Consider the following 21,000-nt stretch of genomic DNA (forward strand, 5'->3'; position numbering starts at 1 on the left):
TCTCACAATGAAATGTCGAAATGAAATGGCTGGGAAAGGAATGACTGAATTTTGCCAATGGTTTCTGGGCTCCTTGCAGTGAGTCACTGCTCCTCAGCGAAGCAGTAAGAGAGAGCAGCATAGCTAGAAATTAATAAAGGGGTCTGGCAGCCTGACTCCATCTCGAAATTAACCACATCCACCCCTTGCCAGCCTCACCGCTAACCCATTTTTTTACGCCCTCCAGGACATGTGCACACCATAGTGAAAATGTTAGGAAACAATTATATAAGTAAATACAGTTTGCTCAATTCTCCTTAACAAATGGAGTTGAGGGGATGCATTTGTTTATGTAACAAATTCCTCAGAGTAAATTGCATTCACAACTTCTCGTGAAATCCATAGGTATTTGAGCGTGCTCACTCCTCAAAAGCAATCAGCTGTTTCTAAATATACAAGTACTTCTCAAAGTACTGCAAGGATATTTTACTGAATAAGACACACTTATTAAGATTATATTATTTTTAAAACAAACATGGGGAAACATGTACGCAGAGCTTCACAAACCCCAATATACAGGCTACAATGCATTACATTACATTCCTGTGAGTACTTACTTTTCTTCCTGCCCTCAAACTTTGATATCGCAGCCCCTTGGGAAGGTGTGCTTTCCTCTGTGCTGCTTATTGATTATTCCCATCTAGTTCATAAAGCCCTTTCTATTCTCCTTCCTCGAAACTCCTACAGTGGTTATTACGTATATATGTCATTTGGCATTTCTCATGGGTCATCTTATGCTGCTAAGGAGGGCTTGTTTTTCATGTTGCTATGTCTCATCTCCCTAGCCACTTTATAAGCCTCTTAGGAATGTTATGGGTCTTTGAATTTCTCCAGTGGTTCATGAAGCGATTTGAGTTAGACTATAAACTCCTTGAGGAAAGGGACTTCATCCTTTATTTTGCTTTCCAAGGTAACTCCTAGAACCCTATGCTGGCTTACAGTGTCCACTCAATTAATATTTATTTATTTAAAGGGTTTATTTATTTGTTCATGAGAGATGAGAGAGAGAGAGAGAGAGAGAGAGAGAGAGAGGCAGAGACACAGGCAGAGGGAGAAGCAGGCTCCATGCAGGGAGCCTGACATGGGACTCCATCCTGGGTCTCCAGGATCAGGCCCTGGGCTCAGCTAAACCGCTGAGCCACCTGGGCTGCCCCTCAATTAATATTTATTAAATGAAAGAATAAACATACTAATATTAGGTGCTCCAGAGATATCTTTTAGGTTGAATACTACTACTACTACTACTACTACTACTACTACTACTACTAATCTACTATCAGCTGGACCTATGTTCGAACTAATTTTCCTATTGCTGTGCATTTTTTATTAGTAATTCAAGACAAGTCCATGACTTTGTGGCCTAGTACTGCCCTAGGATATAGAGAGGACCCAAACACACACAAAAAAGTAGAGATCACAGTTTCTACTGAGGAACTACGCTTCATTTCCACTTTTCAGTGTTGTAGGCTTACTCTTACTACACGATCTTCTTATCCAAGCAAGCTTTTTGTAAGGGAGGTATCTTGCCAAAGATCAGGGCTATTGTTTTACACTGGAATGTAACCCATATCCATGACCACAGTGATACAGTCAACCAGGCATCCTCTTGCAGGGATGGGAAGCAAGGGAAATTAAGGCTGTTGGCTTGGGGGTAGTGGCAGGAGGGCCTGGTGCAGTATAGCAAGCACATTCCTTTATGCTGAGATCATCAACTCTCAGAGACACCCACTCAGCAATGGAAATCCCCTGTTCTATCCTTTTCATTGAAATTCATAGTTTAAGAGGAGAATGTCCACTGTAAGGCAACTTCTCATTCTGCATGCTACCATTGCTGAAGAGGTTTGGTAGTTCATGCTGCTTTCTCCTGTTTTTCTGCAAAACCATCAGCTCAGACTTCTCCAGCAATAGAATTACTGGGAAGAAGTCCCTTCCTGCCTGTACCCAGGGGTTTCCCAGCTATGGGGAAGTGCCTAGCAAGGGGTTCCTCCTCCAAATGCATTTCCAGAATTCCCATTATTCAGAGCAGGAACAATATTCTTCCATCCTGATTTTTGGTTGGCAGCTGATAGCAGCAGTGAATACTTAATAATAGATTCAGCGAAGTCTTCTGTGTTCACTAATGAGAGGGGATCTCATACTGCCTCAGTGGCCTCAACTCCAAGGAGTGACAGCTGCAAGGCCACAAGACTATGTGTTCATGATGAACTTTGATCGTCAGCTACTTTAAAGGCAATTTTTTTCTGACTCACTAAGTATTTGGTGAGGAGAAAATAAATTGGTTCTTGGTATACAAATTTAGAATGGGTGCAATTCTCTGAGGATTACACTAAAGATCTGTGGGATTAAATTTCTAGTGCAAAGATCTATCTTGCTATATAACACTGTCCAAATGAAGTAATTCATTTTCCTGAAAAATTTTGTGTTTTGTCTGTCTTTAGATACAATGTTTCGTGGGTTGGCTACTTAAGATAAAAGAAAAGTTAACATTTTTAAAAGCAGAAACAATAGAAAAACTAGACTATGGAACTTTTATTTATTGCTACATTTATTCAACATTCAGACTAACTTATAGATTGTGGTTATATGATACATATTTCGACACATCCCAGACTAAGTAGTTTTCAACGGAAAACTTAACATCTTTTCCTCAAACTTGTTCTTGCTCCTGATTTTTCTATCTCCACTATCTCTGCCAGCCACCTAGATTCAAGCCACAGTCCTCCACAAATCCTTCCCTTTGATTGATCCCATTTCTAATTATTTTCCAAATCTGCTAGATCCTACCACTCTATGTCTCTCACATGGAATATAAGCATAATGATATCACCTAAGTCATGCCCCACTCTGATCCATTCTATAAAAAATCTTTTGATAACCCTGCTCTCATCATACAGCAGCCATTGTAATATTTTTTTCTCATGAGGTCTCCCATCAGAAGCCACTATAGATTTTTCCACAAAGACATTGAACAATACAACTGGCAACCGAACAAAATGTGGTCTCTTGGATCTCCCTATAGTCTGATAATAAAGACAAGGGGGATTAAGCCAAAGTTTCCCCCCTCTGAGCCATCATCTTTCTTAGACTTTCAGGATAAATGTGGCCCAGCTGTCTCACTGACCTTCCAGGACACTGGTACTTCCCGCTTCCAAATGCCATGAACCAGTCCAAGAAAGCATGCTTCTCTAAATTTGCCTTTTTCCAACGTTCCTGTGGGAAGAAAGCATTTTTTTTTCCAAATCAGCCTTATATAAATAAGCTTAACTTTATTTCTCTAGGCTAAAAATGACTTTGTACAGCTAATCCTTGCATATAAAGTTGCAGGGCTGTTGGTAATTTTTTTCCAACCTGTTATTAATATCAGACACAATTGTGTTTTTGGAATGCGAACTAATAAATAAAAAGGTTTAAAAAGAATTCTGTTAAGTGGTAAATGTAAATGATAATGTAAATCAACCATGGAATTGACCTCAGAAAAGGAAGGCTATTTATAATAAGGTCTCAGGCTCCATCACAAAACTGCACTTGGTAATAAATTCAGTAAGTAACTGGCAGCTCTGCTTATTGGAGGGTACTTGGGAAGTGGAATGGATACATCTGGATGCCGTTTTTTTTAAAAAGTTTTACTTAAAGACAGAGAATGGACTAAATGAACTCTTAAGAGTCTGCTCAGCCCTGTAACTACCCAATTTTAAGAAACAGCAAAGTGGTTTTAATTTGCCTTGTTTTTCTTTTGTTATACTCCTTGGAAACCAGTAACAGGAGCAACTGCCTGACAAATATAAAATAAGACTTCTATCAGAACCAGACATATTTACTTTACCATACTTTGCTGGTTTCAGATCATTTATTTTAAAGTTGGTGAATCTTACTCCAAAAACATCTCGATCTCATTTGTGTTAAACCATTTTACTTTTGTAGTTAGCTTGGTTTCTCATTACCAAGGATAAGGCTGTTTAATGATACAGTTAATCTATGAATTCATACTCCTGGCATAAAAGATATTAAAATCAAAAGACAATGTATTTTGAAAGAGGTAACTTACAGGTTTGAACAATTCAGGTTCAGGAAAATATTCTGGATTCCTATGCAGCCAAAATGGAGACAACATCAACAAGTCACCGGAAGGAACAGTATAATTCTATGATGGAAAATCAGTTTCAAGTCATTTTTTGAAATCTGCTTTAAGGAGAGTTTGGGTCATTAAAAATAATGCTCCAACTATATTGTAGAGAAGACATGTTTCATAAACAATGGCGAGAAAATCTAATTCTTTCCTGGAAGGATCATTTCTATTTTCCAATGCAGGCAATGACTACATTCTAATTCTGATGATTATTACAAGTGCCTATAAATTTGGTTACACAGGGGAAAAATATTAGATAAATGGGATAAATGTGAAAATTTGAGAAACAAGCATATGTCTGCTGTGATGCAGTTTTGAGGATTAACACTGGGGTTTGCAGCAAGGGCTTTTGATGATGCTCCGGGGCCACACTGGATCCCCAGGTGTGGAACAGGAAAATCTAACTCTGAGACAGGACACTGGCCATAGTAGCACTGAGGACAGGGGCAGTGGGTGTTCTGTTCCTAGGGGCACTCATGACAGTGTCAGGGCAGAAGCAGTGGGTCCTCCCTCCCTCCCTCTCTCTCTTTTCACTCCTGAAACAATTGTTAGGGCAGAAAGATATGAAGACAACTGGTTAGGGGGATATAGGACAAGGCAAGTATTGTGTGTTTCTTTGGTTGATTCTGTGTTTGGGATCGCTGTGGCTGTGGAACTGAGGTTAAGCAGTGAGATTCCTCAAGCATGAGAGTCTGCATTATCCTTCCCCATTTATTCTATCATAGGTTTTCATGATATGTAAATTATTCTAAAACCTAAAAACTATGTCATAAAATCACCCTTATATTATTATGTTCAGGAACCAGAGAACACAGGGCTCTCCCATAGTGTATAACTACTAGACAGCTATCAACTTCACTGAGACAGAGACGTTTTATTAGTAACTCCTGATGCCAATCATTGGAAGCCACATATCTATTTAACCCTACAGGATTTTGAAATGTTAAGATATTTGCAACACTTACCTTACTGCATCTTGAATATGAGCACCTCACAATTAAAAATAGGTCTTTACGGTAGTAGGAAGTGGCATATGGAAAAGGGTCATCATTTTTTTTTTTTATTAGAAGTCAGGGAGGGGCATAAGGAGAGAGACTGAGAATCTTATTCAGTCTCCATGCCCAGTGTGGAGCCTGACACAGGGTTTGATATTATGACCAGGAGATCACGACCTGAGTTCAAATCAAGAGTCGGACACTTAACTGACTGAGCCACCCAGGCACCCTCAGGTCATCATTTTTTTTTTAACCAAAGTGAATCCCTGTTGGCTCCAATGGGGGCTGAATATTGCTTGAGGTTTGTTAACTGCAGTGCCAAGAGCACTGGAAAGAGCTCTCAAACTGGGAAGGGAGTGAGGAATTCGCTGGCAGCCTCTTACAATTTTTAAAGTAGGAGAAAACCAGTGAAATTCTAAGCCTGTTTCTTCTACTCCTGCTGGAACTGAGGTTAGAGAGCTCATGCTTGACTCTGAGATCAGCTGCTGAGGGCCCTGATGTGTGTTGGGGATGGCAGGGGCAGATTGGTGACAGCCCTGGACAGGGCTCCAGGTAGGTCAACTGCTGCCCTTCCCCTCCATACCGCATAAACTCCTTTAATGGTTGCTGACCCATGACTATGACTTGGAGACTGCTGGCTGCCACAGTCTACCACACTGGCTAGTAAAAGACTTCAAATGGAATCTCAGTAACAGAATTAACATGAACAACACGGAGACCAGAAAGAAGTTCCTGTCACAGCAGCAAATGCCAGGCTAATGAATGGCATAAAAGAATGTGAGAACTGGTTGTGTCAAAGGAACCCTCTGAGCAAAGGGACATCATCATCCCATCTAACAGTCCTTGTCATTGTTTACATAGCAGATGAAGGGAAAGAGCCAACGGGAGACAAAACAGTCCTAAGACCAGAACACAGATCACCATCAAAGGGAAATCACGACTTCTCTGTGTTGCAATAACTGCATCTCACAGGTGGACAGAATTGAACCTGACCAACCCACTTCACAGTGATATTGTGAGGCCCCATGAGCTTCATTTGCTAGCCTGGAGACAGGCTTTCTTGAAGAGGGAAGAGAAGGCAGGACTCTTTGTTGTATCTCAAGAATGATGCTGAGAGCAAAGTAGATGTAAGGAATGTAGAATCTTGAAGAAAAAGCAGGAGTCCTATAAAGGCTGAACATCTACAAGAGGAGCTCCGAGGCATACATTTTCTCTCCTAGCTCTTGGGCAGGAGCTTGGCTATGTTACAAAAAAAGACTACTTAAAAGTCAAAGAGTGGGACACCTGGGTGGCTCTGTCAGTTAGTGTCTGACTCTTGATTTCCATTTAGTTCACAATCAGGTCTGAGATAGAGCCCCATGTCGGGCTGCCCACTAAGCTTGGAATTGGCTTCAGATTCTCTCTCTCCCTTTGTCTCTGCCCCTCTCCCTGCTCGTGTTCTCTCTCTCTCTGAAAATAAATAAAAATCTTTTTTAAAAAATAAAGCATATATACTTTTGCATGATAAAAAATGCTATCAAAATTTTAGAAAATTCAGAAAAACAGAAAAAGCTAGAAAACAACCAGAGTGCTGTTAAAAAGAACAGTCATCAACTGGCTAGACTTCCTGTAGCAAGTACTTTTACCTAACAGTTTAGTGTGTTGTTGTGTTGTTGCTATTGATAAATAGTTTTATCCTGCTGAATAGTTAATTTTTGAACCTTACTTTGTTCATCTAATATTATAGTGTAAGTATTTTTTCTTTATATCATAGATACATTGTGAAGTTTTATCTCCAATGTCTGTTTAATGTTTTACTGGCTAGATTAAACCATATATATATATATATGGTTTATACATAATTTAATCATTCTCTAGGGTTTTTTTTTTCCTATAATAAATAATGCCATACGAAGCATCTCTTCCACAAAGGATTTTTCATATAAAATCTTTTAACATAGATGTTTAGAAGACACAGGGTATGGATATTTTTAAAGGTTGTTAATACATTTTGTTCAACTGTTCTCTCAAATCTTATGCCTAAAAATGTTTCTACCCATAGATTTCAGTAATTTCATTGCCCTCTTCTCTGCTAATCTGACATTTTTAATAGGTTATTTTTTAACCTATTAAATGTGCTATACACATTTTTATGTCTCTGTTGAGCATTTTTCCATGTTATTTTCTCCTGTGAACTCTTGTGTTCATGTCCTGTCCTTGTTAATCTATGTAATATTCATGCTTTACTTATTGATCTGCAAGTTCCTTAAATATTAAAACAATTTACCCCTGTGTTGTACTTCTGTTAACATTTGTTCGTAATTTTTGGTTTACATTTAACTTGGATTATACTTTTTAAAAAGCCATATTAAATTTTAATGTGATATATTCAAATCTGTTCAACTTATGGTTTCATTGATGAATCCTAAGCTCTGATAGCCCTTTTCTTTCTAACATAGGGGTTCTCAAAGCTGGTCTAGAAACTTCTGGGAATTCTCAAGACCTTTTCAGAGGCTCTGTGAGGTCAAAAATCATTCCTGGGTAAAATACTTATTCAAAGTATAGGACAAACCAAAGGATTTTCATGTAACTGAGTAAAAAAAAATTCATTGATATTTCAGATTGCATCAAACTTTTAAGTAACTCCCACTGTTGAGTTCCAGTGAGGTATGAGAGAACAGCCATATCTTAAAGGCTTTTGAAATATTGATTCCTTTTCCAGTGACATGTCTGTGTGAGGCTGGATTTTCTTCATTTCCATGAACGGAAATAATATATCACAACAGATTGATTCCAGACACTTTTATGGGAATCCAGATGTCCTCTATTAGCAAGGTATTAGACAGGCTTGCAAAAACTTAAAATGATGCTATTCTTTTACATTTTTTATGTTTTGGAAAATATAGTTATGTTTCATAAAACCATGCTATTATTTTAAGGTATAATAGGTTTATTGTTACTTTTACTTACCAAATAAATATTATAACAATTTTTCAGTTATAGTTTCTAATAAAGTCTTTGGGGTTCTCAATAATTCTTAAGCATACAAAGTAATCCTGAGAATAGAAAGTTTGAGAACTGCTACTCTGAAAGTTAAAAAATACCTACTTTTTAGCCAATCATCCCAAACCGTATATTAATCTTTTCCCTCTTCATTGGCTTATAATGACTCATTTATTCTATATTACATTCCTATGTACAAAAGGGTTTGTTTCTGTATTATCTATCCAGTCTACTACACTGATACTGAACGTCTAGACTGACACCAGTATCACACCGTTTTATTTTATTTCATCTCATCTTAAGTGTTCTAGTTTTATACCATATTTTAATACCTTCAGAAGATATTAATACTCGTTAATCATTCATATTTTCCAACACTTTATTTATTATTTTCTGGGCATTCTTGCAGATTAATTGTGTATTAAAAGTATAAAACCTTGAAAAGAGACACAGGTAGAAGTTTAAGAGTTTTGGCAAGAAAAAGAAGGAAGAGAATAAGTCAAAGAAAGTAGATAGTATTTGTCCATTTTAATTTGTTCCAAAAATATAGAAAGGAATAAATACAGAAACAAAAATAAACAGTGAGACCATGTTCAGACTACATTAGGAAAGAGCAGTAGGAGACCACTTTCAGTCTTCACAGCAAGAAATCTGACCAGTTGTCCAACAAGGACAAAGACGAGTCTCTGCCACTACTTGACACACATGACCCCATTTGAAATGTTTTTTATAACCTAAATTTCTGGGAACCTATTAATATATTCAACAAAGACATTCTACCTGTTTTAGAAAATATATGAAGCTTAAAAGGACCATGCTGTATGAATTTACACTAAGGAAATAACGACTAATGTATACCAGGATTTGGCTATACGGATGCCCATCTTTGCACTGTTTGTAAGAGTGAACGACTGGAAGCCATACACATTCAGGAATAGGGAAATGAATTAAAAATCTATACTAGGTCTACATATTAGATTATTATGCTACAATTTAAATGATGTAGACATCATACAGAAAAATTTTGTGAGCTACTATTAATATAAAAGCAAATTATGAGAAAATTAGCATAGTATGGCCCCAGTGAATTTTTTAAAATGACAGACTATATATAAAAATCTGAAATATAAGAATACCAAAATGTTCAGAGTGGTTATCAGACTTATCAAGTTTTAACTAATCTTTATTTTCTTCTTTTAGCTTTTTTTATGGCTTCCTTCTTAAAAATAATTACCATGATTTATTTATGTAACAATAAGAAAAGGCTGTACAAGTTGTCATTTTCAAAGTTAAAGCCTCAACCCTGCTGAGAGAAGTTCACAGTGACTAGTGTATGCCTCCTTGGAAGAAAGATTGTTTTATTTTGTTTATAAAAGAAATACTAAGTACAGAAAACACTGCTGCACCTTTTACAAATATTAAGAAGATATTGTGAAAAATAAGGAAAGGTAGTTCTGAAACATTCTTGGAAGATAGCATCCTGAGCACACATCTCTGGGTTGCCTGGTCACTAAGAGAGCCACCACTAGGGCTTTGAGTAAGCCTGGATCCATCTGGGCTTCAAGTCCTCTAGGAAGAAAGTGTGAATGTGAGGAAGTGGAGGTAAGAGACTATGATCTTTTTACAATTTTTCTAATTGTTTTAGACATTTATTACTTCTAATAAAAAATTTTTATTGGGAATCTGGTGGAATTTATTATAATACTGGTGGAATTATAAAACAGTTCAGTTTTGTAAGAGGATTATACACAGTGAATGATAAATGTGCTTATTGCCTTGGACTAATAATTCACTACCAAAACATATTTCAAGAATAATCATTAAAAAATTTTACTATGCACAAAGATGTAAATAACCACCACAATAACTACAAAGGAAAACACTCTAAATTTTCAAAAGTTAGGAAATAATTAAATATTTAAGCTATCAATTCAGTGGACTATTATAAGGCCATTGAAATAAATATTAAAGCCCTGGATGCATGATAGTATAATAATGTTAAATAATGTTTAAATGGAAGATTTATATGCTATTTATACTCTGATGAAACAGGTTTCTGTCATACAAGGAGCATGTTGGATAAAGGGTCATTGTGGTTGTATATACATGAGTATATATGTGTGCGCATGTGTTTGACCTTGGGTGTTTCTTTTCTTAATATATTTTTTAAAGATCTTATTTATTTGAGAGACAGAGAGTATGTGAGTGAGGGAGAGCATAAGCAGGGAGAGGAAGAAGCAGACTCCCTGCTGAGCAGGGAGCCAGACATGGTGCTCCATTCAGGGACTCCAGGATTATGATCTGAGCCAAAGGCAGATGGTTAACCTGAGCTTGGGTGTTTCTCTTGGTAAAGTTCTTGAATAAGTAAAATTATTTTTGAAAAAATATGACATGTTTATGGCCACAACAAATTTATAATCTCCTTTAGTAAAACACAATCCTAGTAACATGAAGTTAGAAGTTCTTCAAGAACTATTTGCTGAAGGATAGAGGAGGTTTTCAGATTGCTGTATGGGGCAGTAGAATATAGTGACTGTATTAGTCCCAATGTTGCAACTTGACCAGCAATTAAGTGAGTTGCATAGAAATTTTATGGTGAAAAGCAAATAACTTTGTAACATCTTATAGTAAAATAAAAATGCAAGGAAGGAAGAAGTGGGGGAGCCTGGGTGGTTCAGTCTGTTAACCATCAGACTCTTGATCTCAGCTTAGGTCTTGACCTGAGGGTCATGAGTTCAAGCTCTGCTTTGGACTCCATGGAGCTTTTAAAAAAAAAAAAAAGATTCTACAACAAGGAAGGAAGAAATGGACTGAGTTATCCTCAAGGGTCCTACAATGAGAAGTAAAATGAAATAAACAAAAAACTAACACCCAGTGGAAAGCTCCTGCTAGTAGGGAAAAAAGAGGGCACAGAAGATTGACTTCAGGTGGTGGTACAGTAAAAGATAAAGGAAAAATAAGAGGATAATTAGTGTGGCGTGATAATAGTAAAGACAAGGTAGCATCTATTTGAAGAAAGAAGTATTGGGGTTTAAGCATAATCCAGCAAAAAAAGATAATGAATAGCATAAGAATATTAAATGTAAGGATAGCAGAAGCCAAGAAGAACACAATTTCAAAAGTACATTATGTTGACTGGAAACTGGTATGTGTATAAATAAAGGTTTTTAGTTTGGGTCTGGGAAGAAAATCTACTTATATCACAAATCTAAACTTTCTTATAAAATTACTGTGTGATTTCACATATTTAGATAATGAAATAGCACAAGCTGGGTGTTAACTTTGGAAAGGGGGATGCAGAGCTGCCATATACGAGGCAGGCTGAACAACTAGTTGAAGTCTGAGATAAAATGTATTGAAGTCACATAAACCACACCAAAGCTCACAGAAGAAAAAAAATGCAAAAGCAACAGGAAAACATATCTACAAGAATTTAGATATGAGGATTTTTATGTTTTTTTTTCTCTCTGTTTTGGTTATGGGCATAGTTTCTAAAGATGAAATGGAAACTTAAAAGGAAAAAGATTTCAGGGTAAAAAACCTGAAAAATGAGATGAGAAGGAGGAAATGAGAGAAAAAGAAAAGAATTAAGGTAAAAGAAGAGAGAAAACAGACTGCTGATTTTTCTCTTTGCTGTCTTTCACACACATACACCCACAAATAAATGTGCTAGAAATAAAGAAAGCAAAAGAAGGAAGGATGGAAGAAACAAAAGAATCAAGGAGGGAGAAAGAGAAAGGAAGGAAGATGGAGGAGAGAGGAAAGAAGAAAGGAATCTGAGTGCTCATGAGAAAGGGACAAGACAAACATAAAACATTTTTTAAGAGATTGTCATGATATAGAAACCAGACAAAACAGTACAAAAGAAAGTAAGAAAAGGAAAGAAGACTATAGATAGATCACTCTCTCTCTTCAACTTAGATGCAAAAACAAATCCTTAACAAAGTAATAGTAAACAAATTTAACAATGTATAAAAAGAATTATACATGACATTTATTCCAGGGACGCAAGTCTGGTTCAACATTCAAAAATCAATAAATGTAATCCATCACAATATGTAAAAGAAGAAAAAGCATATGATTATATCTACTGATGCAGAAAAAGCACTGGACAAAATCCAACACCAATTCATAATTAAAATTCTCAGCAAATTAGAAATAGAGGGATATTTCCTCAACTTGATAAGAAGTATCTACCAAAAACCTACAGCTAACATTTAGCTTAATGAAAGACTTTCCCCTTAAGATCAGGAATAAGGCAAGGATATTCATTGTCACTTTTATTATTCAACATAGTGCTGGACATTAGAGCCAGTGTAATAAGGCAAGAAAAAGAAATAAAAGAAATAAAGTAATATCTACATAGAAACTCTGAATAAATCTATAAAAACATTTGTAGGACCCATAAGTGCATTGAGTTTTGCAAAGTTGCAGATATAAGGTGAATCAACTGCATTTCTACAAGCAACTAATATACAATTGAAAACCAAAAATTTTGGCAGCCTGGGTGGCTCAGCCTGGGTGGCTCAGGCAGTTTAGCGCCGCCTTCCACCCAGGGCGTGATCCCGGAGACCTGGGATCAAGTCCCACGTCGGGCTCCCAGCATGGAGTCTGCTTCTCCCTCTGCCTGTGTCTGCCTCTCTCTCTGCTCTCTGTGTTTCTCATGAATAAATAAATAAAATCTTAAAAAAAGAAAAAACCAAAAATTTAAAAAATACCATTTACAAAAGCTCCAAAATAACTGTAACATTTAGGTATAAATGTAATAAAGCATGCATAGGATCTGTATACTTAAAATAACAAGATACCTACTAGCAGATAAATAACTTCTGTAATTCAGCTAATTATCTGTTAGCCAAAATGTAAATAAAACTTAATAAAAGTCCAATAAAAAATATAGTATTCAGAGTAAAAATACATTCCTCTACTAAATTGCGCCGTTATTGAACCATATCCCCTCAAAGCATATCCTTTTATATTCATATTTTAATTAATTAATTAATTAGAGAGAGAGAGAGAGTGTGAGTGGGCGGGGGGAGGAACAGAATGAGAAAGAGAGAAAAAATTTTCAGCACACTTCCCTCTAAGCAAGGAGCCTGACATGGGTTTTAATCCCAGGACCCTGAAATCATGACCTGAGCTGAAACTGAGATGGATGCTTAACCAAATGAGCCACTTAGGTGCCCCTTTTTATATGGGTATTTTAAGGTATTTAATCGATCATTTAAAAACAAAAGTTGCTAAAATCCCACTAAAACTAAATGCTGTAATTTATGCAAGACCAATTAAAGAAGCTATGTTTCCTTTAGATGTAGTAAATTGCAATTTTAACAAAATTTGGATTTTGAGGGGTCTTTTCTGTTTCTACTACTAAAAATTCTTCTTGGTTTAAATCCAAGCATTCTCAAACTGTGTATAAAAAAAAGCTAATAAAGGTGACCTATCTGGATAATGTAGACCCTACGTCAAGTCATTCTGAAAAAAAAGTTTTGTCCTGCCAGATTGATTTGCCAAATATTGAATTAAAAGTCAGTCCAATGTACGTATCTTTCATGGAGCACTTGAGAATTTTCTCCTGCTTTGTTCATAGGAAGGACCTCTCTCCCTCACTCAGCTATTGACTGCTAGTATCAGTTGCTATTATCCACAGCATTCTTGCTATCTGTTTCCATAGCTGTTATCTGTGGCCTAAAACTACCTTCCAGTTATCCAAAGAACCTTTCCTCATACCCTCAATTCCTTAACCTACTGTTGCTCAGGATTACTTACTTATTAGTTGGTTCAGCAGACTATCTAATCTACCTGGCTTGATTTTTATAGGATTATACTAATTCTGATACGGAATCACAGAGTGATTATTAAAAGGTTACTATATTTAAGCTAAAATAGTTGCCAACAGATAAATACCCATATTAATAAGATGTTGCTGCAGAACTCTGATTAGTAACCTGTTCCAGTTTCATTAGTACTGCATGGAACTTAAGGAATTATCTAATAATATATGGGCAAAATATGTCCTTTTTTTTCCCTTTGAAGGTTGATTATTTTAAAACCAAACCATAGCTCACCAGAATTTTAACCGGCTTCAGCACTTTTCTAGTAATGACCCCAGGGGCTCTTAAACGAATGGCTTCCAAAATACACCATTTGATTAGTGGGAGTTTCTTCAAGTCATCCTCAGATACTTTCATCTTATCTTTACCTGTAAAAGAATTTCAAAAAAAATTTTTTAAAGGTGGACTTAAAGAAGCCAGAAAGTGATGTTATGGAAGTTCATCAACACAAGTTAGAAGCTGCCTCTGACAGCAAGTGTTAGCACTTTTGGCATATCAAGTTTAGTAACCGAGTGCCTCTTTTTATCATTTTACTCTTACAAAGGTCAAATGTATAGCCTCAAAAATTAAATCATTGTTGATTATTTCAAGGTGCTGGACTTGGATCCAATCTTGGTCTTCATCTTCCTATGGCTATCAAATGATTAAGATAATGCCTAACAGAAAAGTTTTTCAATTTTCATTTATTTCATTCTTTCTTGTCCAAATTCTTCTTCCACTTAAGGAAGCAGCAATAAAAGATTGGAATCAAAAGCATAAAAGTAAAAGATCTGAGAAGCCATCTGCCTTCCTACTTCTACCTCTTCCCTGATGATTCATTTTTGGTTTTGCCTTTGATTTTTCAATCATACATCTCAGAAGGCCCAAAAAGAACATGAGGAAAGGGACAACACATATTTTTATATCTGGGATGATGAGCTCTCCCTCTAAACATAGGTGCATCAAACATTCCTAATGTACTATGCATACCTCAGCTTATGTTTAGATTAAAAGCACCTGAAAAAGGATTGGGGTCAATCTTTCTATGACTCAAAATATGGTTAAGGTCTTTCAGTCCAATTAGATATTTTAGTTAATGGTATTTCAAATGAAATGTATGCATTTTGAAAATTGCTTAAAACAACTCAGCTTTCTATTTGATTTTGACGGTATTGGCTTAATAAAAGTCAATAACACTGTCAGTTTAATTAAGTCAACTTTCACATTTGCTTCCCAACTGTATTGGGAATGAATGGGTAAGAGTGGAATGTAGGGTCTCCAGCCATGTCTCTCTTAGACTCTGGATAAGGCTAGTTAAAACAAGCCATGCTGCAGGAGAGGTCTAGGTGGGTGCTGCCTGGGAAATCTTATCTATCAGTATATAGGGAATTCCTGAGTAGTCAGAAGCAAACGTCTTTGATTAGTGGGACTCTGGGAACCAGGCGTTTTGGGCTATAGTTCTATTAATACCCATAGGGGCATCTATACATTCCATTCAACTGAATAAGGGCCAAGAGTTGAATTAGGCTCTACTAGGGTTAGAACAATCAAGGCTATGGGGAGGTAAGAAACAAGCACACAGTTAACTGGTACACCATGCAAGCAAGGAAACTATTCTGTGACATGTAAAATATTCTAATAAAGTTCATGTCCAACTAAAGGAAAAGCAAAAAATTCTGTGAGTGTCTTTTCCTAAAACTACAACTATAATTAGTTCTTTTCAGAGAGTAAACCTTAGGAAATAAATATTGAATTAACAAATGGTCCAATTTCAACATCAGGAGTTGAATAAGTGGATATTCCAGGCAAAGGAAAAGAGGAAGAGTAAAGAACTGCAGAAAGCATGGATATGTTCAGAAAATGACAATGGGTGTAGTGGGCCTAGAAGGTGGAGCGATTGTGATAGAACAGTGAAAGATCCACTGAGGCTATTGTAGACCATCTTCAATGCCATTCTGGAAAATGTGGAAACTAGGGAATTTGGGGACTTCCTGTTTTGGGCCAAGAGAGGATGAAAATTTCAACAATGAAATACTGATATACAGCAGTGTTCTTTTTTTTTTTTAAGATTTATTTGAGATGGAGAGAGACAGAGATAGAGACCGAGAGAGAATGGCATGGAGGGACAAAGGGAAAGGGAGAGGGAGTCTCAAACAGACTCTGTACTGAGCGCAGAGCCCAACATAGGGCTTGTTCTCACAACCCTGAGAGCATGACCTGAGCCAAAATGAAGAGTTGGACTCTCAACCGACTGCACCACCCAGCCACCCCAACAGCACTGTTCTTTATTAAAACTTTCTGCCCATTTGTTCAGACCTAAGTGACCTAATATTAAAAAGAGACAAGTGACCTTATGGACTACTTGTTTATCCTTCATAGACAGTATCTCACTAAACTTTTGCTTTCGCTTTTCCATAACAAGGATTGGAAAATAATAGGCATGCCTTCTGCATCTTCAAAACCTTAATATCACAGTTTTCCCAAATTGTGTTCTATGAAAGAACATTTGCAAGATGTCAAATGTTTAAAGCAGAAAAATGTTTTATGGCCAACCAAATAACAGGAAATGTTAACTTCCATTGGTGATTCCCTGAACACATTAGCATATAACAGGTTTTAAGAAATCCTGCAGTAGAGACAGCTATTTATACCAACATTCCCAGACTTTTTAAAACTCCCATTATCTATACAAGCATCACCAATAGCTATTTGATGAGGACACAAAAGATAATTAGCTATAGAATGGCAATGGATCCTAAGACAATCCTAAAAAAAAAAAAAAAAAAGAAAGAAAGAAAGAAAAAAAAAAAAAAAAGAAACACCAAAACCCTGGTTTTCATTTGTCTGAGCATTACCAGCACATACCATATGCCTGGGGCCAAATCTTCTAACAAGTAGTTATTGCCAGCCAAAGAAATTATTACCATCAGAAAAATATCTTGATATGCTATGGCAAGTTAATGTCACCAAAATTTTACTTCTTCATATTTTTCTCCAAGTATCTCTGTACTTTCTAAGCTATTCAGGAAACATAATTAGAAAATCCATGGTCAGAATTAGAAATTCTTTATTTGAAAAAAATGACTGAGATTGTTGCATATGTCAGAGATATCACTACTAAATCAAGCAAACAAATATTTATTTGGCACTTAGTGGAGAGTAGAGCATTGCAGAGGATATAAGAAATTTAAGTTTGAAGACAATAAAAAGACAATAAATTCTCAAACTAAAGGAAAGAAAGGGTAAATGTTTTTCCCAGTGTTAAAATGAGGAATTCTGAGGTTCTCATTTATGAGTTTATAAATTACACACAAATTTAGAAAACTAACGTAGTAAGTGTTCAATACAAGGTGGCATGTAATACTGTTACCATTATTATTACATTATTATTAGCACAAATTTAATAGTAACTCTCTAAAAACTACATGTTCCTGACCAACTTTTGCTCCATAGCTAATAAAGTGAATCTTTTCTCTGAAATCTCAGGTGGGAGAAAAACTTCAGTTTGAGAGCCTATCCAGTACTAAATAGATACCAGGTCTGAGGAAGTCTTTTAATCATTCACCCAGGAGATATTTACTGAGAACAGTTGTCCAAGAGCTGAGGATGAAGATGAATGGAAGAGTCCTGGCTCTTAAGCAGTTCACAGTCTAACAGAGAAGGCAAAGAATTAAATTAGTTAAAATGGGGTAAGTGTTACTGCATGGAAATATGCAATGTGCTGTGGTGATAGCGACCAGTCTGGGGTCGGTGAGGAGAGGCAATTGTGAAGGAGATGTCAGAGAAGCCTCTCAGAAGAAGTAAAATCAGAACAAAGGATTAGATACACCAAAATAAAGGGCATGTTTGCATATGAGGAATTCAGCTGGCTGGAAAAGAGTTCAGTGCAGGAAGTCACTAGATCAAGTGAAGTCAGTGCTCCACTGAAATCCCAGGCTGCCTACACCAGCCGAAGCCAGAGCTTGTGACAGGTGGCTCCTTTATCCAATCTCTGAATGTGACCCAGGAGTGCCTAGGTTATATTTCTGGGCCTTCTTCTCTTCTTTAGGTAGATTCTTTCTCTTGGGGATTCAAACAAATGGTTTTCTATAAATCAGTGAGCTGGTCACACCAATAATTTTATATTCTGTCTTTAATCACCTTCCTGAGCTCCGTCTTATTTTAACCACCTGGCTTCTTGATAACACTGCTTGTATGTCTAAAAGACATCTTGAAGCATGTTTTGGCCAACACAGAACTTTTCACTTTCCCCATTGAAATAAAGCCTTTCCTCCCTTGGTCTTGCCTTCACTGAAAATGGTAGCAAAATTTGTCCAGTTGTTCAAGTCCAACACCTAGGAGTCATCCATGATTCATCCCTTTCCCTTTTACTCCCATTTAATTAATCACCAAAACCTGTTGTTTCTATCTGGAAAACAGATCCTGCTTGCATTCACATGACTCCATCTCCATAGCTACCATTCTTGTCCAAGCCATCATCACTTTTCAGCTGGCCCATAGTGATAGCCACCATCATGCTCCCTGCTCCCACCTGGCTCTGCTGTAATCCTTATGTAAATCAGACCAAGTCAGTCTCCTGTGCAGATCCCTGTTTCAATGCTATTTAGAATTAAATCCAAAGTTCTTACTTTGACAAATAAGACCCCATCTAAACCTCTAATCTCATTTCACACTGAATCCTGGGTGCTGTGTGACCTTTATAAACAACCCAACCTCTTTGCCCCTCAGTTTGCTCACCTACAAAATAGGAATAAAGAAAGTATCTTCCCAGGGTGCCTGGGTGGCTCAGTTGGTCAAGTTTATGCCTTTGGCTCAAGTCATGATCCCAGGGTTCTGGGATCAACTCCCGTATTGGGCTCCCTGCTCAGCAGGGAGTCTGCTTCTCCTTCTGCCCCTCACTTATGTTTGCTCTGTCTCTCTAGTGTTCTCTCTTTCTTTCTCAAATAAATACAATCTTAAAAGAAAAAAGTATCTGCCTTACATGGTTGTTGTGAGGATTTAAAGAGTTAATACATGTAAAGTTCTTACACCTATGACTGGCACATGGCAAAAACTTAATAAATGTTACCATCATTATCATTATTATTTCTTTTGCCTGATTTCAACTGTTTTGAAAGCCTAGTTCCTTCTTATCTTTCAGACCTCTGCTAAAATATTTTCTCCTCAGGAACCCCTTTGCTTACCAGCTAATGTCTCCCAAATCACTATCATGTCATTCTGTTTCCTTTATAGATCCTGTTAATATATGAAATAATTTGGTTTATTGTTGATGGTTGGATATGATTCCATGTTTCTCACAATCTTGTTCTTCCTATTTTTTGATGTATCCCTAGTGTCTAGCACACTGCCTGACACATGGTAGGCACCTGATAAATTTTTATTGAATGAGTAAATGGATAAATGTCTAAAATAGTGGAGGGGGAAACGAGTTAAGAAGCTTTTATTTTGTGTAACAACAATGGGAGTGATGCAGAGGAGAAGCCAATTTTAGAGACATTTCTGAGAATGTGAGAATCTTTAATAAGAATGTGCTGAGATCTTTGTATATGCTAGACCAGTAGTTCTCAAACATTAAGCATACTTCAGCATCATCTCGGAGGCCTATTAAAACACAGATTGGAGGGCCTTGCCCTCAAAGTTTTCAATTCAGTAATTCTGAATTGGGCCTAAGAATCTGCATTTCTGGCAAGTTCTCAGGTGCTATTGATGCTGCTTGCCCAGAAACCATACTTTAAAAACCACTGTGCTAAACTGAAGGAAATAGAACAAATGCTTGAATTTTACTAAATAATCTGGGTTTTAAACAATTTTTGTTACTAGTTTTTAAATCATCTCTTTAAGACAATGGAGGGAAACATACTTAGCGGGCAAAAAATAAGATTAAAATCAGAAATTCTGGGTGGATACATAGTTGACCACTGAACAATGCAGGGATTAGGGGTGTTGACTGCCCTCCCACCCCCTCTGCCATCAAAAATCTATGTAATAACTTTTGACTCACCAAAAGTTTAACTACTAATAGCTTACTATTATTTTAAAGATCCATCCATTCAATTTAAAGAGAGAGAGAGAGAGAGAGAGAGAGAATGCACATGCATACAAGATGGGGGAGGCACAGTGGAGCTTGATCTTACAACCTGGAGACCACGACCCCAGCCAAAGCCAAGAGTTGGACGCTATACCAACTGAGCTACCCAGGCCCCCCCAACTAGCCTACTGTTGACTGGAGGCCTTATTGATAACAGTTGATTAATACATATTTTGTATGTCACATATAATGTACTGTATTCTTAGAACCAAGTAAGCCAGAGAAAAGAAAATGCTATTAAGAAAATCATAAGGGGGGGATCCCTGGGTGGCTCAGCGGTTTGGCGCCTGCCTTTGGCCCAGGGTGCGATCCTGGAGCCCCGGGATTGAGTCCCACTTCGGGCTCCCGGCATGGAGCCTGCTTCTCCCTCCCTCTGCCTCTCTCTCTCTCTCTCTCTCTCTCTCTCTATGTCTATCATAAATAAATAAATCTTTGAAAAAAAAAGTTAAATTAAAAAAAAAAGAAAATCATAAGGAAGAGAGAATATATTGATAATATTGTACTGTATTTAGGAATACCATAAGTTTACATCATTTGTTTATAAGATGAATCATCTGTCAGTACCTATATCAATAGTCTAATATATTTATTTTAAAAAATTCATGTACAGTTCAAGCCAGTATTGTTTAAGGGTCAACTGTATTGACAACAAAAGTCACTAGCTTTTTACTAACATAAAAGTATAAGATAGCAAAGGCATTTTATTTCTTATTATGAATGCTAAAACTAAATTATGTGATAGCTAATGCTGATTGAACTTTTAATTGGCCAGGATTTCAGAACTGGCCCAAAATTTTATCATTTTTAAATGGTAAAAGATACTATCTTCATCTGAACAAGAATGCCAGTGTACCTTCTGGAGGTCATTGACTTGAGCTTGCATGTAGCCATATATTTAGGTCCTGTTCTTCTTCTCCCTTATTTGAGGCCACAGCCAAGGGCATGCGCTGGCAAACT

At 36.8% G+C, this 21,000-nt stretch overlaps 1 protein-coding gene across 3 annotated transcripts in view; it reads right to left on the reverse strand.

The window, feature by feature from the left end:
- Nucleotides 1–21,000, reverse strand: part of LOC129512503 (24-hydroxycholesterol 7-alpha-hydroxylase) — an 89,523-nt gene that overhangs the window by 16,548 nt on the left and 51,975 nt on the right. For all 3 annotated transcript variants that reach the window (XM_055329782.1, XM_055329783.1, XM_055329784.1), the window contains 3 exons: nucleotides 14,211–14,344; nucleotides 4,085–4,180; nucleotides 3,161–3,249 (listed from right to left, as the gene is read on the reverse strand). In XM_055329782.1, coding sequence (XP_055185757.1) covers nucleotides 3,161–3,249; nucleotides 4,085–4,180; nucleotides 14,211–14,344 — 319 coding nt within the window. The remainder of the gene's footprint in view (nucleotides 1–3,160; nucleotides 3,250–4,084; nucleotides 4,181–14,210; nucleotides 14,345–21,000) is intronic.

This window comes from Nyctereutes procyonoides, unplaced genomic scaffold (assembly GCF_905146905.1).
Source record: "Nyctereutes procyonoides isolate TBG_1078 unplaced genomic scaffold, NYPRO_anot_genome, whole genome shotgun sequence".
NCBI classification, from domain to species: Eukaryota; Metazoa; Chordata; class Mammalia; order Carnivora; family Canidae; genus Nyctereutes; species Nyctereutes procyonoides.